The 26,448-nt window shown below is 36.1% G+C and overlaps 1 protein-coding gene across 3 annotated transcripts; it reads left to right on the top strand.

Annotated features, from left to right (window-relative positions):
- The first annotated feature begins 2,961 nt into the window (after positions 1 to 2,961).
- Positions 2,962 to 26,254, top strand: nox4 (NADPH oxidase 4). Of its 3 annotated transcripts, none has more exons than XM_088639226.1 (18): positions 2,963 to 3,359; positions 3,662 to 3,757; positions 4,902 to 5,012; positions 6,454 to 6,538; positions 7,627 to 7,724; positions 7,847 to 7,874; positions 8,634 to 8,706; positions 9,581 to 9,661; positions 10,609 to 10,807; positions 11,326 to 11,490; positions 12,426 to 12,488; positions 16,557 to 16,617; positions 18,046 to 18,127; positions 21,688 to 21,807; positions 22,166 to 22,274; positions 23,457 to 23,525; positions 24,842 to 24,942; positions 25,072 to 26,254. In XM_088639226.1, the coding sequence occupies exons 1-18, from the start codon at positions 3,303 to 3,305 to the stop codon at positions 25,190 to 25,192; spliced, it is 1,719 nt and encodes a 572-aa protein (XP_088495352.1). In that variant the 5' UTR covers positions 2,963 to 3,302; the 3' UTR covers positions 25,193 to 26,254. The 3 variants fall into 3 exon arrangements, with proteins under 3 accessions (XP_088495353.1, XP_088495352.1, XP_088495354.1); XM_088639228.1 differs by having other exon boundaries at positions 3,316 to 3,359; positions 4,906 to 5,012; XM_088639227.1 differs by lacking the exon at positions 21,688 to 21,807 and having other exon boundaries at positions 2,962 to 3,359.
- Positions 26,255 to 26,448: the final 194 nt, after the last annotated feature.

Genomic DNA, 26,448 nt, shown 5'->3' with positions numbered 1-26,448 from the left:
AAGGTTACTATTGGAAGGGGTATTAGAGGGGACAGTAGGTGGCGCTCACCCTGCGGTCTGTTCGGGCTCTAATGCCTCAGTATAGTGACGGGAACACTTTAGTGTCAAAACGCCCTGGCTGAGACGTAAAACCGAGGCCCTGACTCTGTCCTCATTTAAAATCCCAGGGTATGTCTCGAAAAGAGTAGGGGTGTAACCTCGGCGTCCTGCCCAAATTTCCATCGGCCTTTGCCAATCATGTCCTCCTAATAATCCCCATCTATGAGTCGGTTTCATCACCCTGTTTTCCTCCCCACTGATACCATCATTATTATATGACATCTGTCAGTGATAGCATGGTGTGTGGTGAGCGTAATTGCGCACTGTGGCGCTCATCCAGGTGAGTGCTGCACATTGGTGGTGGTGGAGGTGAGTCCCCATTTCCTCTAAAGTGCTTCATAAATCATAAGGAATTACTATTATCGCACTTGTGAATAAGGGCAAAGAATACCATCCTTCGCTTTCTTAAAACAGCGATTTCACTATAGGCCTGAACAATGGCATCAACTCTCCTTCCTATCCTTGAATACATACCTATATTAAAGTCTATTACTGATTCTAGTGAATTATTCTTTTAAACGGGAAATGGAAAATAATAGCTTTCGAGTAATTTTTTTCCAGGTTTCACGGGAATTCACGGCAAATCCACTAGAGGACAGTGTTTACATACACATTGGCTGGTTTTTCAATTACGTGCAAGTCAGAAAAGCAGATTATAAAAGTGTAACTTTATGGATTTTAAACGACTGTTTTTACAAATTAAAAATGGTGCAATCAATTATATTATATGGTAGCTGATATTTAAAAAGCTATGGTGTATCATTTTTTTTGTTCAGAAATTTCCCTCTCAGTACAGTTCTGCATTTCAATCTAAACACTAAAAGATTTCCTATTATTGCCCAATAGAAAAAAGAAAGTCAAAACATGGGTTATCAGTTGTTTAAAAAGTGTGCAGATTCCAACATCCCATTTCATACACAATTTTATGTAAGACGGATGACTATTCTACGTTTGAGACAAGGGTACAGCATTCATGTTTTATAATTACTGTTGGCAGAAAGAGCAAATTGGTTTGCGAATGCTGATTGACAGGACATATTTACTTCTTGATATCATAAATGATCATTTTTTCCTGAATATTTACATGACCGGTTCCTTTACCTTTACTTATTATCCAGAAGATTAATTGTAATTTCACATATGATTTAATGTAGTTTAACCTCATTAGTTTGATAAGAACTACAGTTTTAAAGAATGGACTTTCACACATCATATTGAATAATCATGTTTTGCATTAAGCTTAAAGCAATTTCAACTGTAGTTGTTCAGTTGGCGAATGCTAACTATAGTGTACAAAGAAAAGGTTTCCTGGTTCTTAAAGGTGACTTGGTGGGCCTTGTGGCTTCACTGGCAGACCTTTAGGTATTTCTGTAGTAAAAATACTTAAAAGACAGAAGCCTTACTATCTCCTACCCTGATCTGAGAAGATAAGCACGGATTTGCCTAGTCATAACGAGGTGGGGAGACCTCCAACGACAAGGAAAGCCAGGCCGCTGCTATAAGTAGTGTTTGTGGAACAATAGATGGTATGCTTTCCTCTAGAACAAAACTTCCAGACCAGTATGCTGCGGTCTGGAAGGCCCCGTCCTGTAGGAGATGTCATTACTGAGGTGATGAATTGAGTTCCTGACTGCTTGGTTGTTAAAATTGCAAACATTCTATGGCACAGTTACAGTAGGGGCTTAAGACCAGATACAAGTGTTCAATGTTATTCTTGGCTTGCAAACTCCTGCCGGCCTAGCTCTCCACTTTAATTCACTTGGAGAATCAATTTCTCACTTCTCTGATCTAGCACATTATTGAGCAACAATGGCTGCCGTGTATCACCCAGTTGTGAACTGAATGACAGGGATGGATGAAGTGAGCCCTCTTCTATATACGGTACAGTATATATTTAAATATGCCCCCCTACTCTTTAAACATTACCAGTTGCTTGATTGACAGAAATGCAAAATCTGTGCCAAGAGATGTTTTTTGTATGGCAGTTTTGGCCATTTCTCTCTTACATGTTTATAAAAAAATGGTACAAATGTAATCCATTGGGGTTCTTGTATTACTGATAAGTTTGCAATGCAATCTTTCTTGTTTTTTTTTGTTCTTATCTGACTGTTTGGTAGAACACCATGATATAACAATCTGCATCTGCTTACTCTAAACTTATTGGGACCATCAACAAAGACGAGACTTGTCTATTTTAAATAGCACACAATGAATGAATTGGTTGCTGAATATATTTCTTTGACAAGAAATTAGTTTTTTCCATAAAATAATCAAATAATCTATTTAGTCTCTTTAAAAGTTTATTAATCTAGAAGCAGTGTCATCACGACATTTAAATGAATCCACCCAAATGTCTGTTCATTTATCTTCCTGGGAAATGAAATATTTTTTCATGATTTTGCTATGTTTGAGATTAGTACTTGGTAGCAAACAATTCTTTTTAGTTCTTTGCAGTTTTGAGTTACAGTTTAAAAAATAAATGTATCCGCAGAATAGAAGGGGATGGTGTTAAATGTTATAACAATCAACATATTTTAATAACATTGTTAATGTCACAGTAACTTTATTGTTAAATATAGAAAGCCAGAGTCTACGAGGACATGATCCGCTGTTTATGCGTAAGCACAAATGCTTTTCATTGGAAATAAATGATTTGAAACTTAACAGACATTCTTTGCATTTTGCCCTAAATTTAAAACACAATCCTGCCTCTGCAAACGAAGTAACTTAAGTTATTCCCTTAACTTCTGCAGTCTTCAAATAAATGTTTGAAAAGGCAGAAGTGCAAGTTCCCATTGTCTGGAGGATGACTAATTTGTTTTTACTTCAGCAGCCAGGGGGACACTAATTTCCGGGTGCAGAGCTACATCTTTCGGCTTACAGTACATCTATTCGGACCACACTAAACCGAGGTTGTGGGAAAGTACTTCTCTTCCGAGGTTTGTGGTCTGGCGAGAATTCACGACGAAATCGAATAAAGAAGGAATGACCAGTTCAGACAAATAACAGAAAGCATGTATGTCTGTAGTAATCGAGCAAAATTCCAGAGAATAATAATGAAGATTAAAGGGAAGCTAACAAAACTTGTATAGCGCTTTTGGCGTACACACTGTAGCAAAGTATTTTTAAGTTAGGGGGTGAAGGAAAGGGGATCTCTGCAAATTCCCGAACTGGAAAACTTTTTGGCAAAAAGTGTTAAGAAGATGGCTTTGTCCTGCAAAAGCTGGCTTGCAAACGAATGTGGAAAACATCTCCTTCTGGTAAGACATTACTTTATATTGAGACTTGTGAACTTACTATTGAACACTTGGTGAAATTACCCCTGGATAATGTACCAGACCTATAACCATTTATTGAGCTTGTAAACTTGTTTTGTCTGTCGATAACATAGTCCATACACATTTACTTGTATTGTTTAGTTGGCCCTTCTAATGTGTTGCCAATATATTATATACAAGAGCGATATGTTCTTTGTAAATGATGCTAAACATTGGACTGCTTGCTCGATAGAAAAACGTTCACTGGCATTCATTCCTCTGTGGTTGATTGTTTTTTTTTTCAGCTCGTCTGGTTGGCAACAAATGTATGGCTATTTTGGAAAACATTTGTGTTATACTACAGTGGTCCGCAATATTTTTACCTTCATAAGATGCTTGGGGTAAGTTTAGACTAACAGTTCGTAGTGTACTGTTTCTAGTGATAGTCTTGTAGAAGGTGGTGAAGAATGGAATGAGCATTTGTATGTAGGCAAATGAGAAAAGGCTGTTCATTAAGAGTACAGTACGATATTACTTAAACTATCAGCCATTTGTGGAATGCTACATTCACAAAGTAATCTTTGTGACTAGCATCTGTTTTATTTTTACCTACTGTAGATCCGGTGTTGGGGTCTCTGACCCCCAAAGCTCATGATACAGTTGCGTTTTATTAATTTAATTTCACGTGTGTTTTTTTCTACTTCTGCTTGAGCCATGTTAACGCGACAAGCCTGCAATAAGACAGGTATCATATTTGGGTATTTTAATGTGTGTAAATTCCAGACGATTCTGTAGAAAAAAAATAATAACGATTTGAATATAGCTCTATAAACAAGTTTACTAAATTCAGATAACTTTTTAGTGGCTGCCCAGGATTATAGGAACGTATTGTTTTCGTCTTTGAAGTTCCGACCACAGAAAGAGCATTATCAAACAAATCCTAATGTATAGTACAATGAATTGTATTTGATTTTAGCTGATGTTTGGAAAACATTTTCAATGTGAAAGATCGTGCGAATACATGTCTTTTCCGCCAAGTACCTTAAAGAAAGTTACTTATGATATGTAGGTCTTAAACATAATTGCTGGATCTTTATTTAAAAGGAAATAATTCATTCGAATACGACTTTATAGATATAATCTATGCGGAACCTTTCCACTAATTATTCCTCGTTGGGTCAAAAATATTAGAGGTATGTAATAATACTCGAATTATCTAATCGTTTGTAGAATATAATAGATTGCGGTATGTGCAGGTGTTACTGGTGTTTGACTAAAAGGAATATCCAAATCCTTAGAGGGCCGTGAGAAAGTCATTTACTTAGTTATTTCGATAAACTGTTCTCTGAATTAGAGTAGTTAGGGCTCCTTGAAGGCAATAGACTGGAATGTCTGCCTTTTTGGAAAAACCCTTGCCTTAGGCACAGAAAACTAAAGAGTGCCATTTTTCAGGAGTAAGTACACACCAGAAATGTGACACCCAAGGGTGGACAGGGTACCATGAACTTTGTGGTTTGATTTCTGACCCTTGTTGTGTTTGTTCAGCTAGGATTGTGTGTTAGCAGGGCCTCTGCATCAGTCCTCAATCTTAACTGCAGCCTTGTGCTCCTTCCCATGTGTCGCTGTCTTCTGGCCTTAATTCGAGGATCCCAAAAGGTAAAAAACTAGATCCTATTGACCTGTGTGTGCTTTTTGAGCTTCCTTATACAACCTGTATAGAGACTATTGGGTTACAGTTGTGTGCAAACATTTAAGCACACCTGCCCAAATTGTAAATTTCAGTGATCTGTAAGTGAAAACTGCTTGACGCAACCTTTGGATGGTACAAACTTAAATATGAAATGTTTCTGCAAAATGCAATGCACAATTATTATTTATGTATGTTTTTGTAGATATTCAGAATTACTGTATAATACAGAGAATATGGCATGTGCAAAGTTTGGGCCCCCTGTCAGTCAGTACTTAGTAACACCACTATTGGCAGAAATCACAGCCTCCAAACATTTCCTGTAGCTAACTGATAGTCTTTGCATTCTTGCTTTTGGATTCTCCCCAAACGCACTCTTCCTTGCAGAACTCTTCTAGCTTAATAATATTTTAGGTCTTCTTGCATGCACTGTATGTTTGAGATCTCCCCACAGATTTTCCATAATGTTCAAGTCTGGGGAGTGTAAAGGCCATTTCAAAACCTTAAACTTTCATTCCTGTAATTAATGCATGGTTGATTTTGAGGTATGTTTTGGATCGTTGTCATGCTGAATTATCCAGCCTCTTTTAAGCTTCAGTTTCTTAATTGATTCTGGCACATTAGTTTATAGGATCTGTTGATATTTAGTTGAATCCATTCTTCCTTCCACCTGTACAATACTTCCTGTGCCGCTGTCTGCCACACAACCCCAAAGTATAATACTATAGATCCATACAATACCTTGTGGCTGGTAAGATATTCTTTACTTCAAATGCTTCACCCATTTTTCTCCAGATTTATTGTCTACAGTTATGACTTTGTTCCAGAAAGTTTACAGCATTAAAACAGTCAACTGAAAGGGTGCCCAAAACATTTACAAATGCCACATTCACTTTTTTATTTTAGTCAATCTGTTAAATTCAGCCATGTTTAAGTTTGTACCACACAGAGGTTGTGTCAACTTCTTTTTACGTAAGGGATTCACTGAAACATACAATTGACATGAGGGGTGCCTAAAAGCTCGCACACAACTGTAGGAGTGAGTACATACCAATTTCTGTTTGGCTTGTCCTCAGTCAAATCTATCCAGTCTCCATGAGACAGAAGCAAAAAAGGTATCAGCTGTAGTTTATAAATGACATGTTTTGACATTTCTGTAAAGCTTTCAGGTCTGTATCACAGAGTTCTTCCTCTTGTGTAAAATTACACTATTAAAAAATAGTGACTGGAAAAACCTACAGTATTCTATAATAGCTTTTAATAAATTATGTTGCTGTTCGCTACAGAAGTACATTATATTTAGTACATTAGAGCTAGTAAGAAATGTGACCATGTTTGTGAACTGCTAAGCTTTCCTAACACATTAATGAATCTTCTGTGTTCTTACAACATTCCATATCACCTTTACAGGTAACTGGTAGGAAAGTCAGACGACTGATGGATAAGAGTAAGACATTCCATGTGGCATGTGGTTTTGTCATATGTATTTTCTCAGGTAAGAGAACCTAAGTTACTGTACATCCAGTGCTGTTTAGATAAACATGTTTGGGGAAAAAATTACTTTGACAATTCTGGTTTAGAGGGAAGGGAGAGAAAGTATTGCAGAAAAGTTATTATCTCATGGACAAGGAACAAATCTAAAGAAAAAGCAGAAAGTTCAGAGGGCAGAAGGGTGAAAGCAGTGGTCTGACACTGAGTAATCCTGTACACTGCTGGGAAGCATCTGGTTTGTAGTCTGTTTGGATTGTGGCTTAAAATGAGAAAATAGAGGTATGTGGGAATGCTAAGTTTGTTTTTAGTTTCATTTCTCTTATCATATTTACGTGTATGTAAAGCGTAAAGTACCATTTTAAACCAAGATATGAGGTTGCTGCCAGTATAACGTGGTGCCAGAAAGCATGTTTTTACCACAATATCAGCTACACTAGTTTAGAGAAGATAGTAATGTATGTTTCAGTTTGTGCCAATGATATATATTTTGTTTACATTGTTTCTAATCAGATGTGATAATTTCAAGGCAGAGAAAATGCTTTTAGACTGAAGGGTTCAGTGTTTTCTCTGCGGAAAGGGGTAATGTGATACGCACAGCTGTTTTTACTGACATCACACACTGAGATCATGGGAGCAACTAGTTTCACACAAGCACCAAGTAACCCCAATCAGAGGCCAATGGAAGTGGTCCATTTCCTGCCTGTGAGAACTGTACGAATGTTCTAATTGCACAGTTTGAAAACACTGAGTCATTTAGTTAAATTAAACAAGGTTCAAACAAAAAAAAGATTCGTGGAACGTTTCATAGAAATATCTGCCCTTTTGGCAAATAACATTTTTACCTTGAATGAGCTGGCAAAAAGTGGCACAATGGGGAATAACAGTGACAATTTACAAAGAGTGTTTCAGTATGTTTAGTTTTCAGTATTGTACAACACAAAGAACAAATGCTGTAAGTTTAAAATGACACCTTAGTAGATGTAACTGAACTGGAAAATGGTTAGAAATAATTTGGAATCAAACAAGTAGACTAACATTTATTCATCGAGCTATTTCTCATTAATGCTTGTCTTTTGTCTTTGAATTTCTTAGTGGTACATGTAGTTGCTCATGTGGGTAACACACTCAGTTTCTCTGTGCGCTACAGTGAGGAATTGCCTGCTCTGAACATGGCACGCTACAGAGGGGAAGTAAGAATTTAAACTTGACTTATTTCTCCTATTTTTACTGTAATGCAGGACTCCTGTTTACTTAAAAATATTAAAAGTTAACAAACATTTACTAAAATTATTAATCTACACTCTTTTCCCAGGATCCTCGAGTTATTATATTTACGACTGGTGAGTGTTTTCATTAAGATTATTTTTTCCAGGTTACTTATAGTTCACCAAGGGCAGACAGGATATAAAATAATAAAAATCCTGGAATGTTTAGGAGGATAAAGAAGACAGCGTCCTGAGATTAGATATACTAAACTAGGAATAAAATAGGGATGAATACTGGTTATCTACTTAATCCCATTATAATATAATAACAATCTTTATTTTATACAGTGCCCTATGAACTGAAGTTTTACAAAAAACAGGTATCAGGCTTTTAATACTAATGGAAGAATACAAAACAACGTCTAGGGTAGCTTAGTTAATTGGAAATAAATAAATGTCCTCTCACATTATGTTCCAATTCCACTACAGTCCACTGAATTTCAACTCGTTTAATTTGAATTTGAAAATTACATCTGTAATCAGCTTACTCCTTTGCATAATTGTACTCTAAAGTATGTTTAAATCTTGTGGGGATGTTTTTGACAAAATAGAAAAAATTGAGATGGCTAAATGTGTTACTGAAATTCATTAAATGCACTATAGTTTACGCACCAGCACTTATTTATATCCTCAATTAATTAATAAATGTTTGAATATAACTAGGGATAAAGGTGATTCATTATTTGTAACCAGGGAGTTGATAGCTGTCCATAGAATTACATTATTTCTCCTACAAAATACTAAATTTATCTTATTTCACCTCATTGTAATTTTCACTTCAGAGTAAGCCAGTATTTAAATCTCTTCTATATGCTAACTATATTTGTTCTGTAGTTCCAGGAATAACTGGTGTCCTTTTGGTAGTGATCCTTTTTTTGATGTTTACTGCCTCCTCATACTGTATAAGGTAATATTAAACCTGATTTAATTTTGAATTCTTAAACTTTCAAACGTATCCTCGAAAAATGAGATTAGTGTTATTTTCAGTCACTGAGATGCTCTCTTCAGCATCGATGTCCTATGTAATGACATTTCATAAAAAAAGATTTAAAGATCTTAACTTTTGTGGTTTGAAGTGTTCAGAAAAAATAGCCATGTCTAAATTCACAGTTGCTATACACAAAAAACAGTAGAAAAAGACTTACCCTTGTGAGGATAGTGTCATTTGTCTCTCATCCTACTACTTAGCTATTTGGCCTGAAGCTCATTTACATCATATCTGACAAACACAGGCCAGGTGCAGGAGGGTTTTGAATATTATTTCCTGGCATTTCATTTAAAGACACTAAACTCAAAACCAAAGCAGGGCACCTGAAAGGGCACAATTGTTACATTTTCAACAACAGAACACCTGAGTGAATGTTTTTTGGAATTCCATGTTTCTTTTTTTTAATTTTGGAGTGAACATGAATAGGATGCTTTAAACAACAAAATATGTCATTTGAAAATCAGATTTTTTGTTTTGTTTACATGAAGTAGTTTCTTTGAACATTTTGTCTTATTTTGTGGTGATATTTGTGATGCATTTATCAGAAGTGTAATGCAATGTCTTCCAACCTTTGACAGTAACACACCAGGCTGAATAATTGTGATGTGATATAAGTTGCTTCCTTTATGATTATTATATGAATTGTAGTTACACCAGAATAAGTTTAAGGAAAACCAATATTTAGAAGACCTGATTTTGAAAGTGAGATCAATACATAAATTCCATATATAGACTGATGCATATATACATATAATTTTGTTTGTTACATAATACAGATCTGTTGTCTTTTCAGGGTTTCCAGCTATGAAATATTCTGGTACACCCACAACCTTTTCATTGTCTTCTACATTCTGCTACTTGTGCATGTGGCTGGGTACGATTCATTATTATCTTTATTATTGTTACTACTGCCTCCCTGTTTCTCTCTTGATACAATCTTTGTTGCAGAACCTTGAGGGTAATGAAAATTGGTGTCACAGTTACATTAGGGTTTCTTAGCTTTGCAGATATACTATGTTATCTAAAACTCAACTAAACCTTCAAAACAGAACTGTGCTGCAAAAGGAGTATGTAGTGTGTGAAATATAACATGCCAAAAACAAAAAGCTTTAAAGCCACATTATCTACTGTATCTTAGAAAAAATATGAAACCTAGTTTACCTGAGTTATCATTTAGGTTTAAAAAACTTGCATTAGCCAGCTGTTTGTGACACTTTCCATTTTTTGTAGCTTCCTACACTATAAAATGTCATGTATTGCTTGGATTGTTAAAATGTATTTGAATTTCATACTCTTGCTTTTGCAAACGATTTTTGTGATGTTTTTTTTGTTATCCAATTAAGTCATATTGGGTAAAAGTATCACTAATTAATAAAAACAAACATTACTTTCTGAAGCACTCTGCATGGGAGCTACTGTACTTACTGATTGTGCAAGAGGAAGTTGCGAATTTGACTCTGGTGGTATAGCACATTTTCCATAGACATGACACTTGTCAGAAGTATTTTAGTTCCTGCAGTGATAGCTTTTGGAAAGACCAGCTGTCAGAGGCACTGTGTTAAAACCTGCCCTTTGATGAGAGTGCTTGCAGTCGGTCATGGACTGGAGGGGCTGTGGCACTGGAAAGCAGCTGTGAACAGCAGTGTAAATCATTAAATCCCTTCCAGCAACATCTAAGAATGCTGGTGCTTTCTCACATCAATTGCAGCAGATATTTCATTTGCGTTACTCCTCACACAGAACAAACAAAAAGTAAAACAGCACAAAAAAAGAGTAGCTTATTTTAACAGACAATGTTTTCTTGCAACTCTTTGTTTTCAGGGGTGTACTGAAATATCAGACCAATGTTGATGCTCATCCTCCTGGTTGCTTCAGGCCTAACAAAACCATCCAGAACCCAAGATCCAAGATGAAACCTGCTCCCGACCCCTTTTTTGATGACTTGCCAGCATCTTCCATCACGGATAACTTTAACAGAATCTGTAAAGAAGAACCCCATTTCCAACATCACTTCCCTGAGGTGTGTCAACACTAAGTTTCTCACAAAGAAGGAAAATTGACTGGCAGTGCCTGTGCTGATGAGACTGAACTTTGCGAAGGACATGAATGATATTCATAGTTGTTTTGGGGCTAGTTGATATTTAAGATTTCACATAAAATATGTGATTTAAAGTGCTCTTTACCATTTTTAATTATAATTATAAACTTTATTTTATACAGCACCTTTAAAGGTGGCTTCTCAAAGTGCTTCACAGAATGAGAACAATAATATACACAAAAAGTAATTTGTAAAATGTGTATTATGTACCTAATGTTAAACATGTTTTTGTGTCCCAGCCTCAGTCTAGGGACGTTGGTGTTGCTCAAATTCTTAGCTACACTGTGAAACATTTATATTGTGGCTGCTGAAATTAGTTCTTTCTATAAGGGGACTAAATATTATCCAAGTTTTTAAAAAGCTTAATTAAAGGCTGTGACTACTGATCTGTTTTACCAGAAGAATGCAGTTTTTATTTGACATTTTTCATGTGGTTTCAGACATGGCTGTGGGTGTCAGGCCCATTGTGCTTGTACTGTGCCGAAAGACTATATCGGTACATACGAAGCAGTGCACCTGTTACCATAGTCTCTGTTGTAAGTCACCCCTGTGACGTAATCGAGGTGCGAATGGTGAAGAACAATTTCAGAGCCAGACCTGGACAGGTGAGTGAAAAAATGTCAATTACATCAAAGGAATTATAAAAGAAAATCTGTTTTTTTCACAAATTACTAAAGAATCATTTTCCACGAGAGACTAAGAAATAATAATAAATAATTCTTTACACTTACATAGCGCTTTTCTGGACACTCCACTCAAAGCGATTAAACGAAAACAGAAAACCGATAACGGGACTCTCCTCCACCACCTGGATGATGCAGTGGCAGCCATAGTGTGCCAGTACGCTCACCACACATCATCTATCACTGGGGAGGAGAACAGAGTGATGAAGCCAATTCATAGATGGGGATTATTAGGAGGCCATGACTGGTAAATGCCAATGGGAAATTTGGCCAGGACTCTGGGGTAACAACCCTACTCTTTTTGAGAAAGACCCTGGGATTTTTAATGACTACAGAGAGTCAGGACCTCGTTCCTCTACAAAAGACATGGCCTTTTTACAGTATAGTATCCACATCACTATGCTGGGCCATTAGGACCCACACAGACCACAGGGTGAGCACCCCATACTGGCCCCTCTAATACCTCTTCCAGCAGCAACCTGAGCTTTCCCAGGAGGTCTCTCATCCAGGTACTGACCAGGCTCACACCTGCTTAGCTTCAGTGGGTGCCAGTTGTGAGTTGCAGGGTGATATATTGTAGCTGCTGGCTATAAAAGTCTGGTACATAGTGTGTACAATTTTGTTTCTGTATAAAGTGCAAAGTCATTACCATTAAAATTACTATTTTTTCTTTAATGAATTAGTTACAAAACTATTTCCAACTCTAAATTTTAATTTAAGTTTAGAGGGAGAGCATAGATACTACTCTGTTTTGTGATGGTGTACTGTACCTTTTTTGTCCATCATGCTTTTTGTAAAAGTAAAACATTTTCATTTACTTGACTTGGTACTAATTTATTTTCAATATTTTCTTTTAGTACATTGTTGTGCACTGTCCAAATGTGTCATCCTTTGAAAGTCACCCATTCACTCTGACAGTGGTAAGTTGTCTTTCCAAAACAATCTATTTGACTCAGGAAAACTGAATTATTTCATTGTACTGTATATAGAATCTAGGAAAAGGGTCCTGTTCAGATATGTATACAGTATGTAGCTTTTAGAAAGCTTCATGTTTTTGTCACATCATATACAGGACATTCTAAGCAACCCTTTTAACATTTAACATTTTCCTATCTAAAACCTAAAAATGAATGTAGTAATTTATTCATGGCAGGGCACATAAAGACCTTACTATTTACAGTGTCTTAGCCATAGAGCATAACCGGAACTGTTTTCCATCCAATAGCATTAATGTGTAACTGTACAATTGTTGTCTTAAATTTGACTGGAAAACTATCACATAAGCACATTTTCAGTAAATCTACATACCAGATTTTAAATATAAATATAAAGCCTCATTTTAAGCAATGCTGTATAATAGAGAAAGCCAACACATGTACTGGCAATATTATTATTAATTTCCATTCCTCAAAGTATGCTTATTTTTTCTTATTATTTTGTCACTCAGCAAGTAGGGTTGTTGGTCCTCGTTCTAGCAATTAATATCTGTAACTGATAGGTAAAAGTCTGAGATCTTGATCGATTTTAACAGTATTTTTTAATTCAAAACAGACATTGCCAATGAATTAATGCTAGTGTATACATACTGTCACTGTTTAATTTTTAGGTCCAACATTGCTGTTATGTAGGTTTTTTGTTTGGCATTGTTCTGAACTGCGTGGGCTGTATTGTATGAAAGGAAGTGATTTAAATTGTTAGCAGATTTAATCCTAACTGCTTTCCCCATCTTTTAACAAAATGCCTTTTGGGTGGGCAATGACTGTGTGTTTTAGCAGCCAAACATCTTTTGCCTTCATTTCTTCCAAAACAAAAGAGTGTTGTACAGCCATTTGAAGTGCTGTGTGTTATACCTCACTATGGATTTTTGGAACTAATCCCTGTTCTTTATGTAGGAGCACAGAAAACTTCAAAGAGAATCTACAATGTCTAAAACTGGCAAGCAAGTCTTCAAACTAGTTTCATATGAATCAGAAAGCAGCCATAAACCAAGATAATTTGATACAATGAATTTCTGATTTTTGGTAATAGATTTCCTTAGTTGTACATCAAACATTAAAATTTGTCAGTATTATGATCTGAGAAAATGATCAGAACTTGTTTAACTCTCATCAAGACTCTAGTCTCATATGTTACTGCAACAAAAAGCCTAATTATAAAGCCTGACAAACACTTGTTGCCGATATGTTGCCTTATAATGACCTTTAAAGCTATAAAAAACATGGTGCTGCATCTATGGCCGTTTATATTATTTTTAGGTTACAGGTGCCCATCAGCTTATTGTGTCTTGTCAGTTCTGAAAAGGAAGAAACCAAACCCTTTCAGGACCATAGCTACAGTGCCTTGCGAAAGTAGTCGGCCCCCTTGAACTTTTCAACCTTTTGCCACATTTCAGGCTTCAAACATAAAGATATAAATTTTTTATTTTATGTGAAGAATCACCAACAAGTGGGACACAATTGTGAAGTGGAACGAAATCTATTGGATTTTTGAAACTTTTTTAACTAATAAAAAAATGAAAAGTGGGGCGTGCAAAATTATTCGGCCCCTTTACTTTCAGTGCAGCAAACTCACTCCAGAAGTTCAGCGAGGATCTCTGAATGATCCAATGTTGTCCTAAATGACTGATGGTGATAAATAGAATCCACCTGTGTGTAATCAAGTCTCTGTATAAATGCACCTGCTCTGTGATAGTCTCAAGGTTCTGTTGAAAGCGCAGAGAGCATCATGAAGACCAAGGAACACACCAGGCAGGTCCGTAATACTGTTGTGGAGAAGTTTAAAGCCGGATTTGGATACAAAAAGATTTCCCAAGCTTCAAACATCCCAAGGAGCACTGTGCAAGCGATCATCTTGAAATGGAAGGAGTATCAGACCACTGCAAATCTACCAAGACCTGGCCGTCCCTCTAAACTTTCAGCTCAGACAAGGAGAAGACTGATCAGAGATGCAGTCAAGAGGCCCATGATCACTCTGGATGAACTGCAGAGAACTACAGCTGAGGTGGGAGAGTCTGTCCATAGGACAACAATCAGTCTTAGACTGCACAAATCTGGCCTTTATGGAAGAGTGGCAAGAAGAAAGCCATTTCTCAAAGATATCCATAAAAAGTCTCGTCTAAAGTTTGCCACAAGCCACCTGGGAGACACCCCAAACATGTGGAAGAAGGTGCTCTGGTCAGATGAAACCAAAATCGAACTTTTTGGCCACAATGCAAAACGATATGTTTGGCGTAAAAGCAACACAGCTCATCACCCTCAACACACCATCCCCACTGTCAAACATGGTGGTGGCAGCATCATGGTTTGGGCCTGCTTTTCTTCAGCAGGGACAGGGAAGATGGTTAAAATTGAGGGGAAGATGGATGCAGCCAAATACAGGACCATTCTGGATGAAAACCTGTTGGAGTCTGCAAAAGACCTGAAACTGGGACGGAGATTTATCTTCCAACAAGACAATGATCCCAAACATACAGCAAAATCTACAAAGGAATGGTTCACAAATAAACGTATCCAGGTGTTTGAATGGCCAAGTCAAAGTCCAGACCTGAATCCAATCGAGAATCTGTGGAAAGAGCTGAAAACTGCTGTTCACAAACGCTCTCCATCCAACCTCACTGGGCTCGAGCTGTTTTGCAAGGAAGAATGGGCAAGAATTTCAGTCTCTCGATGTGCAAAACTGATAGAGACATACCCCAAGCGACTTGCAGCTGTAATCGCAGCAAAAGGTGGCTCTACAAAGTATTAACGCAAGGGGGCCGAATAATTTTGCACGCCCCACTTTTCATTTTTTTATTAGTTAAAAAAGTTTCAAAAATCCAATAGATTTCGTTCCACTTCACAATTGTGTCCCACTTGTTGGTGATTCTTCACATAAAATAAAAAATTTATATCTTTATGTTTGAAGCCTGAAATGTGGCAAAAGGTTGAAAAGTTCAAGGGGGCCGAATACTTTCGCAAGGCACTGTAACTGCAAAAGTGCATGCCTGAGCAACTTCTGTTGTGACTGATCTTATTCTAAAGAGCTTAGTGCGTGCTTGGCACATCTTAAGTCACCTTGTCTAAGCCGATCTTTTTGGTTTTGGGTTTGTTTGACTCTGTGGTTTTCTCTACACCTTGTATTTAACCTTGAATAACTGTATTTCTTTATATTAAAAACGAAATACGTTTGTATTTGCCAGAATTATAATCATGAAGCAGTTTCGTCACCTCTTCACAGTGCAAGAGTTTCTGCATTGTAAAAGTGGTTGAAACTGCATACAAAAGAGGCAAGTGATAAAACAGTCTTGTTGCCTATCTTTACAGGCCCTTATTTCAGGAAACCCTATATTTCCCGGTTTCCTGTTGGCAGACAGTGTTATTGTCCCCTAGGGGGGTGTCTGCTTTCCTTCAGTTACTCAGTCTCAATGTCCGCAGGTAGCCTCCAATTACAGTACAAACCCAGCACTGTTTTTTAGCCATCATGTTCCCAGAACCCTCGGATTTGTCTAGAAACCTTCCAGCATTAGGGAAAGAACAGCAAAGAAGCTCAAAATCCCATCTGTCATTGGAAATGTGTCAGATGGAGATCAAAATGTCATCAGAACATTGCAGAATTCCCAATTGCAGACCTGGTGCAAAGCTAATGAGTCCCTGTAGTATAAGTTAGTGTGGTATGTATCATGCTGTCACCACAAGCAGTAGGAAGATTTCCCAAATTAATAAGTTTATATATACACACTTCCAAGAGACAAGTTGTAGAAATGAATGGTTGGAAATCAAATAATCGCCTATTGTTTTTGCAAGCTGTTCATCAGCAGTTAGGCTCCTTCTATGGTTTTTGTGACTGTTTGGCATCCTATTATTGGTGTTAGACATTCTATTATTATTAGCCCGAACTTTCTCTTTCATTTTACCCTGGAAGGAATTGTGCTTTTCTACAACTCCTTCATTTTATTAGGCCTTCGTCATGTCTGGTTGTATGACTCACCTTTGGCATGTTTTGCATTTCAGTGTCCAACAGAAAGGAAAGCAACATTTGGCATCCACCTTCGGGTTGTCGGAGACTGGACTGGTGAGTATAGCACTGTCATAAACCACAAAGATCCCCAGACAGGAGAGAGGAATGGATTCCGTTCTGAAAGCGCATGGAATTAATTTGGATTAGGGAGGACTGGAATATATCAAATCTCTGTGGGGTCTAGGAACTTATTGCAGTCCCCCACATCTGCCTGAGACATTAAGACTAGTATCCCCAATTACAAGCTTCACAAGAGTATGGGAAAGGCTGCTTGCTTGTATTTTATTATTGAAGGAATGATTTCCTAATAAACGTAATGTAGGTATAAACATGGTTGGAATCGGATGCTGTCTTGAGATTTTATTTAAATGTTAACGCATAACACTGTCATGCAGTCATTCTGCTGCTTCAAAATCTGGTTAAAGTATTAAGCATCTGCTTCACTTTGTAAATTAAAAAATACTAAACGGTAATTGATTCACAAAGGGAGGTATTTATAGTCCTTAATTGCATGATCTGCAGTATTGGAGTTCCTCTGCATGGCTGTTTATTTAAGATGAAGTAACTAAATCACTGTTCTGCAGAACACCTTTTAGTTGTTTCCTTAGCACTGTGGAAGAAGTAAATCAAGCAATAAAAAAATCTATTTGTAAGTGGATTAAAGAGATTGCAGTTTTCTCACATATTTATGTAACTTAATCTGTGCTTTATCTTAATCTTAATTAAAATGAATCAATATAGGCTTCCATAATAATGAATCCTGTAGGTCTACATAACATAATGAGGCTAAGGACAAGCATATTATCGGAGTATACAAAAAAAATCCTTTTTCCTTTTACTGTCTTTTCATGATTCAAATGACCATGAATTCTTTTAGAACAAACACGCCATTAGTGTATTATACAATTCATATACAGTGAACAGTATAGCTGGATTCTTTTGAGATGTTTGAAGAAAACACTTTTTTTGAAAGGGTGGTTTATAGAAAGTCTATATGTAATGTAAATTAATTGATTTACATTTTATTGAATGAAAATGATGGCTGAGATACTGGAATGTTTTCATTATTGCTCTTTGGAACAGGTTACTTTAATACTTTGAAGATCTACAGAAACTTAAGAGAATCATAAATAATGTAATACTACATTTGTTTTGCCTTTGCATTGCCACAGATTAAAACTAGAGGTGAATTTATCCTCTGACTTTTTAATTTCCATTTCTTTTATGTTTCTTTTGTATTCCCTTTGTCAGTTTTTGTTCTTAGGCAGTTTTGTTATCCAGTAAAAGTCTGGTGGGGAATGGTGTGTTCTGTAAATATGTTAGTGACGTTGGAAATGTTTGTTAGAGAGAACATCCTGAACAGAACTGCTGCAAGCCTCTGCTGTTTTATTCCATTTGTTCAAACATTTTTTTTTGCGCAAAAACCTGTTCTCCATACCTCTATCTTAATTATTTCTATCATATGTGTTTGTATTTTCACAGCCAGATTTCAAGAACTGTTGCTTCCAGAATCTAATCTAGATTTGGAGATTTTGCCCATAGTGCAGCAAAGAAGGTTCCCTAAGTAAGTACAGTGATGTATTACTTGACAGGATTTGCTAGTCCCTTAAGTGAGTCCCTGTGGCAAGGGTTATAATTGTTAAGGTTCAGTACAGGGCAACATTACTTCTGAAAGTTTGTTGTCATACTAATATTTAGAGCCCGTTCTTCCAATTTTAACATTGCTAGACACTGTGTCACCCTGCTATGGGAGGTGCCCTGATGAGATGTAAAACTGACTTCCTGAAACTACAAGACTGACTTCATTAACAAACAGTAGATTCTTGCCATTTAATAACAGTGAGTTGCACAGGCACCAACTACTGACTGAACTCGCAGTGGGAGTTTTTCTGTCTTATGTCAACATAGTGTGGAAAGGAACTTCAAAGTAAGCAAGGATAAAGATTTGAAGGTTTAGCAAGCTTATATGCAGCAATGGTGTACGGGTGAAAGTTCTAGACTCGGAAATGGAAGGCTGTTCATTTTAATTTTTGCATAATTTTGTATCCTTTATTTCATTCTGTTGATGTCTGATTTTGCACAACTGTTGTTTTGCACATTTCCCATTACCTGTTGTTATTTTGCACATTGTTGTCTCTGTCTTTTCTTACACAATTGTATTGTTGTTTTCTTTACTACTTACTGTCTGAGAGCTAGCTAAATAGCATTTCATTATACCATATACCTGTGTATGAGTATAAGGACAATAAACTGGAACTTAAGTAGTAGTAATTTTTAAGCTAAGTTCCTTTTTTTTACTGAAGGTCCTCAGGCAGTTTTTAAAAGGGTTAGGTGTATTAATTCCAGTGTCTTGGCTAAATTCTGTGCTTGGCTTGTACAGTCTAGAATTCCTAAAGTTCTTCCTTATTTCATTTGGTGAAGCAAATTCTTGCTTCTCCACCTTCATCTACAGTGTGTTGTGGCTGTGATGCCTACTGCTTGACACCAAGGTGAGAGCTGCACTTCACTGGAGGATGAAGTGGTCTGTTCCCTCTTTGGGAAGAAACGTTTTCTATAAATATAAAGAATTAAAGTGCAACTAATTGAAACCTATACAGAACAAATTAACTAATTAGTCTACCAATTCTTCGCAAGAAGCTGAATGAAAAAACCAGTCCAGGGAAGACAGCAAAAATATTTGTAAATTTTAATTCCTTTCATAATTGATTAGCCACCCTTTCCTCTTCAGTTTAACTTTTGATGTCTAACGGAGAGTGACAGCTGCCTGCAGGGTATTGCTTAGCTTGTACTGGGTAGCACAAAAGGAACGCTTTTGTAGTGAGCAGTGATGAATCAAGTCAGAACTGGAATACAGCCCAGATCACATGTCAGCAGTTGTCTTACTGTTGTTTTTGCTTATCAGCTTGGCATTCACTGAACAGCAAGTTATCCATTTTTCTGTGTGTGTTCTATGTATTTGCATTATAACATATGCATGAAGTACCATTTTTAGCACATTAAGTGAAAGGTTTGTATTACACACTTAATAGTTTTAGTCTACAGATCACTGTAGTATGATAAACTGTATAATGTGCATGCAATACTGCATGTATGAGTGTACTTATACTGTAGTATAATCTTGAAACATTTTGGCAGTTAATAAGGTCACGGCTGTAATACAGAGATAAAGCAATAATTTAGTCTACAAACATATCAGTAAAATATTGGAATTTTAAAATGTTGACCCATTACGTTTACCTCAGTATAGGTGCTAGATGTTTAAGAATTCAGAATTCAGAAGATGTTCAGAATTGCAATATCTATATAAAAATAAAAATGTGTTTTTATAAACTTAGCCATCTAATATTGTTCAAATGATGACTATTTTGAAAATTGAGAAACCAGCTCTGAGGTGTTCACTTACTTTTTCATTTACCAGTGTGGCTACTGTCCTGTGAACAAACTGTGCTGTATTAAACCTGGGATTTCAATAGCTCCTGAGAGTGACTGAAAAAACATTTTGACTTCAAAATATTGTCTACTCTTACACATCAACTAAAGTGCAAAATTCTTTCATTTGTAAGCAAGGTAACTGAAGACCGTTCTTTTTGTAAATCGTGTTCTGAATATGGTCGTCCCCAATAAAAAAGAGCAGAGTCAGAGGTTAAGACTTTGACCTGTGTTTGGATACCCCCCTCAACACACCGTTGCGTTTTGCTGACACTGTAGAGTTGCTTTGTACTGGCAAATTGCACAATGGTAACAACTTCCATTGAATAATTGGGGCAGAAAACAGGAACAGCTGTAAACTTTCCATAGCACTTAATTGCTTTAAATAAGAGCAAAGCACAGTTAGGACAGTTTGTCCAGCTGCTCACAGCTGGTCTGAAAATGTGTTTTTGACTGCTGATGAGAACATTATGAAATATTAATGGATGTAGTCAATCAGATTATTTGATTCCCAGATTAAACTGCAGTTTATATTAATCTGCTAATTATCCTTTCTTTAAACTGCATACACATGCATTGTGTACGGAAATGACCAATTGCTAAGGAGCATTTTTAAGCCTGTTGTTTGTTAAATGCAGCCTGCATAATCTCATTAGGCTTTTTAGCAATGCTTGTGTTATGTCTTGAGCAATGAGTGATGTTCTTGACCTGTTCTTAGCCTCATCAGATTATTTATGCTGTAGTGTGCCAAATGTCACACGCTTGTCTTCAAAGAAGCAAGATGCATACAGACCTGCATGATCACGTGAAAAATGTCCAGTTAGATCTTGATACACATTTGGTCTCAAGTGTTTTTTTGTTGTGATGTTTTGTTGTGATGTAACTCTTTTACAAGATTTATTTTGTAACTTTTGCTAGGTTTTATAGGTCCAGAAGATTTTTTAAATTATTTTACTTTTAAACTTCTTCTTATAATTTTCTTGGTATTTTGTGGGCATTCGAATTTGAAAGGAGGGTGCTTTTACTTTTTTAAAAGACATGGAGCAGTTTTTATTTTAAATTTGTGTGCCCTGCAAGTTCACATGAACACCATTTAGAAAGCTGACTTGACAGACAATGGAACAGCTCTAAAACATATCAGATGCAGGGTTACTGTCAACTTCCAGTGATAATCATATCCATTAAGAGCAGATTATTTTCCTATATAAACTGTTCTCTCGTATGCAACGCAATGCCTAGTTTCATTATAACTTTACTAAAGTATTAGCAATGTTCATACATCAAATATAAATGTAGAGAACTACAAGTTGATTATATCAATAAAATAAAACCCAGCCTTTATCCCATTTAAAAATTCAGGAACGTTTCTGAGTTTAATTTAAAGTAAGTCACCTACATAAACAAAAGGCAGCTCTTAAGCACTTAAATTAATTAAGAAATATTTGTTCTCAGCAAAGTCTGAATTCAGTCATCCATCCCTGGTTTAAAGTGGAAATACTCTTGGTGTTTTTTGAATAAACACTGTTATATTTTCTGTCAGTTTTCAATTCCTGTGTTCCAGAAACAGCCTTATAAATCTACCTCTTGCATTGCTTGTTCCTTTTACCTTTTACACTGTGTTCCTCTGCTGCCTCTTTAACTGAGAGGAAGTTTAGATAGCCCTCCCCTATGTGGTCTGTTTCTTCTCTTCTTCAGGTTGTACATAGATGGGCCTTTTGGGAGTCCATCTGAAGAAGTGTTTAACTATGAGGTCAGCTTGTGTGTTGCTGGAGGAATAGGAGTCACTCCATTTGCTTCGGTGCTCCACACCCTGCTGTAAGCTGGATAGCCTACTACTCTAATGTACAGTATTTCTGAAATCTATGTTTAGGCTAAAAATTGTCAGCCTGCTTTTACTCTGTTTCCGCATAGCTGCATGAAAGTATTTGTATTGAATTACTTCCTATGAGTTAGAATGGAAACAGTGACTCATGCACTCCAGGTTAAAGCAAGTAAAAGCATGTACATACTTTTATTATGCATAAACTGCATATCTGAAGAACTCCACTTTAACAGAGGCCACATTTAAACAGCTTTGAAATGTAAATACCACATTGAAAGAATACCATAAACAAGTATTATAATACTCATGTTGACATTTTCTAAAACATGAATATCATTCTGTTTTTCTCAGGGATGAATGGCAGCATTACAAACTGAGAAGGCTGTATTTTGTCTGGGTCTGCAGGGAGATACAATCATTCTATTGGTTTGCTGATCTGCTGTGTGCTTTACATCAGAAGGTTTGAAAGTTTCATTTGAAGTTTTGTCAAGCAGTCCTGTTTCAAACATTTGCATTTGACTTTCTACGGTAAACACAATATTTGCTGGGCAGTTACCAGTCTGTTGCCTATGAGAATTTGATACAGCTATTTCTAATAAACAATACATGCAGTTCTTCAATTCTAGTCTCCATTGTTGACTTTCCTTTAAAACTTTTAACTGCGGCTCATAGAAAGAATTCTCAATTAGCAAGAATACTAAGAATTTCTTAAGCTTACAAAGTATTTTCTCATGCATAATAATAACTGTTAATCGCCTCCCAAATACGGCTAGAGCAGACAAAGGCTTAATATTGTTACAAACAGTACAAAATGTTCTGACATTTTACATGGTAAATGGTAACATAGCACCACCTAGTGGAAAACTCCATATCTTGCCTCACTACAGTCTTCTGTTATTATGTTCAAAATGTTAATTTTGATTTTTTTTCTAGAAAATGTGTTTGTTTAATTGTATTTTTCTGATAATTTTGTCAACATGGTTTGCAATAGACAGTTATATAGATAATTAACTTCAAAGGCCACTAGGTCGTCTCGCGCGGGTTCTGTAAAGACTGCCCTATACTGTATGTGCAGACAGATTATTTTATGAAAACCTAATGACATGACGTTGCTTTGAGATATTTTCATGAGACAATCTGAATTTCCTATATTCCCCCAATCTGTTTGCTGATATTTTCTGTTGCAACAGCACTGTGTGTGTGTAGGCGAATGTTTTCTTTAATAGCTTCTGCTGCATTTTAAGCTCAGCCTGCCACCTCTTATTTTCCTTTTAAATTCCACTTTAAATGCCTCTATTAGCAGAAAAGTGAATTTTTGCAGAAAGGAGTGGGTTAGTGAAATTATCCTCCAGCGTTTAAGAACTTATGGTAATGGGTGATAAAAGTATTCTGTTTTTTCATTGACAGGGTAGTTTTGCTAGCATGCTTTATTAAACCGTAATGCTGAGTTGCTGAATCTAGCAGAGAGAGATGGAGGAGGTGAGAACAGAGAGCTAGAGCTGATTAAAACTGAGGCCCCACAGGACTCACTCCTCCATGAAGATGAAAGGTCATACGCTGACCAGATAGTTATTTTTCACTACCGTCCACTGGTTTCATTGTACATGGTGCTCATTGCTCTTTTCTCTTGTTATGAATATAGCTGTGGCAAGAAAACCGGCCTGACTACTTGAACATTAAGCTTTTTCTCAGCAAAGCGGAGGGGTTGCAGGTATGGGTGTAATGCTTGGAAAGTGAGCATTTTTGTGAGTTGAAGGGCAAGCAAAGGAATTCATCTTTTGTTAATATAATTAACATCCTTTGTAAGGATATTTGAGCTTTCATTCTTTCAGATACAAGTATGTAGTAAATTAATGTATGATTCACACGATTTGAATCTGCATGTAATCTTAAATAACCATGGTGTTTTGAGTGGAATGTTTCAGACACTGTCATTTTATTTGTAAATGATATTTTGAGAAACTCCAAAGGAAGTGGTATGGTCTTACTGAATCACCATTTGATTCAGTTATGTGTTTGACTTCTGTTCCAAAATTTCCCAGTGGAAGGAATATTTTGTGTCCCTCTACTGTACCTGATTCTGTGATTTTAAAGCACACTCACATTCTGAGTGTGTTTTTCTGGGATTCTAAACTGTTTGTACAGCTTGATTATTCATAAGGTCATGTCTGTACTGTTTCTGTTATTAAACACTGTCTGATGAAGCGCTTTCTCTTATTATCCGGGTCAGTGTAAATCTCAAGAGTGAAATCCTTCACATCACTGTATTTGCTGTTGTTTTGAAAAATAAAACCACAGATGTCGTGGCTGGTAACTGGGTCATGAGCCAGCTCATTCCTGTATCCAGATGGCTGACTTTACATATTTCTTCTATTGAGAAGATCCTCTTCTGTCTTGTGGTTTGTTATCTCCATCTGGAACACAAAAACATTGCAGTATCTTCTGCAGTACATAGAAGAAGGGTGTAAAAAAGGTTGTAGAAGCATTTTAGGCAATATCATAAATGATGCATCCCTCCCTTCTTTGATGTGCTTTTTCTTTAGATTCTATTTCTACCTTTTTCAATTTAATTGTCTATTTCTCCATTGTTTAGTGCAATGTTATTCTGCTTCTAAAGCACTTTCATAGTCATACTTATAAGAGACCTATCAAGGTCTCTTGCTGCAGAAGTATCTAAATACCACCCAAACTAAACAATCTGAAGCATCTTTAAAGTAGATCAAGTATTCAATATTGAATAGCACTAAATATATTATTTCTTTTAGGAAGTCCTCATGATTGTAAATGGTTAATGTGTTAAATGAATTATAAATATGCTTTTAACTAAAGGATGTTCATGTCCCTTTCCTTTAATTTGTTGAAATATTTTCACATGAAAATAACTGATTATATTTTGTTGTGATAGGAAATTAATTAAGTAACAAGGTTTTCTTCTTTTGTAAGTAACAGTATAAGTTATTTTGCTGAATAGATTTTGAATCGGGCCTATTATCTTTACATTGCTGAAATGTATTATTTTGTTTATAGAATATCAGGGGGGAGAGGTACAGAGCCCTGAACTCAAGGCTTCTCTTAGGAAGGCCCAGGTGGAAGCTTCTGTTTGAAGAGATTGGAAAATATAATCGGCAGTAAGTGGGCTTTTTGTGTTAAGCATCATGATGTTTTTGATACTTGATTGTATCACTGCAATTTTTTAATGTGTTAGTTATTTTGTTTTCTGTCAGTGTTGTTTCAGATTGATTGTTTTCTATTCACAGGAAATGCATTGGTGTGTTTTGCTGTGGACCTAAAGAAATTTCTAAAACTTTGCACAAACTCAGTAACGCCAGCAATGCTTTTGGGACCATATTTGAATACAACAAAGAGTCGTTCAGCTGAAACAAAGCTTTTTGTAAACATGCCTTTCTTAAACTGAAGTGCAATGTGGAGATGGGCAATAAGAAGCTCTTTATCTTCAGCTCTGCTAAGAAAAAAAAACATTGGAGGATAAGAGGACAGCAACGTCATTCTGTTAAGAAGAAGACTGGAATTTTATACCTTAAATGGCAAATTCTGAACAAAACAATTATCATTTTAACCTCATCAACTGTATGTAAATTATCAACCACAATCTGCATGCACCCATATGGGAAATATTAAGATGAATAAAAGTGGACTTCACAAACACTTTTATTTTAAAGTGCAATAAGTAGACTATTGCTGTTTTTCCAAAACATGAAAATCTTTGAAGTTCTTAAAGGTCTTTTTAGTATAAGATCTGTGACTCATTTCCAGGCTTTAAAAAAATAAAAATGTTTCTTTTAAAATAATTCATTCAAGTAAAATACTTAGGAAAAGTATCCCATTTGTAGTGTTGGTGTCTACTGTTGACTTAATTGTTAACTTGAGTTTTTGTTTTTTATATTGTTATAATATTGTGAAAGACTTGATTTCAAAAGCCATAGATTTCATTGTTACAGAAGGAAGAAACTTCTGTTACTAAACCTGGTTCATATCGGAAAGGTCATGTTTCATGTTCTGCTATTTAAAAAAATGAATATTATTCATTTTATACCATTTTTCCCATAGGAATGGGCAAAATAGTCAAATGTTTCCATCATATGATTTTTACCCTTTCTGGTCTGAATGATAAAAGCAAGGAAAAGGTAGTGGATACTTCTGTAAAGGTCTTGCATTTTTCTGGAGGAATTCTGTATAATGATTGTAGCCTTTCAGATTTTTGCTTATATTTAATCTTTGATAATATTTGCTATCGGATGTTTTTTGTTTGAACCTTTTGTAACAGCAATTGTGTAGTGTTTTTTTCTAATTATAAATCTTTAATGTTGGCATAAACAGGGCAGTTGCCATTCATAAGTTTGCAAGTCATGCTCCTGTAATTCACCCAAAATATCAGGCAACATAATTTGGAAAATATTAAATGACTTTTCTTACAATGAATGTGCTGGTGTATGTTTTACATTTCTTTTCTACATACATTATCTAGGGAAATTATACATTCTTATTTTACTTAAAACACAACAAAATAAATCATTTCTTTCCTCCCTGTTTTCTAGTTGATGTATTTTGTTACTCAAATAATTTTTAAGCGTCATTCATATGATATGGAAATGCCCAGTTATGTAGTCAGCTGT

This window comes from Lepisosteus platostomus, chromosome 7 (assembly GCF_059453375.1).
Source record: "Lepisosteus platostomus isolate fLepPlt1 chromosome 7, fLepPlt1.hap1, whole genome shotgun sequence".
Lineage (NCBI taxonomy): Eukaryota > Metazoa > Chordata > Actinopteri > Semionotiformes > Lepisosteidae > Lepisosteus > Lepisosteus platostomus.
Note: the sequence above shows the minus strand (reverse complement) of the source record. Positions and strands in the feature narration are given on the sequence as shown.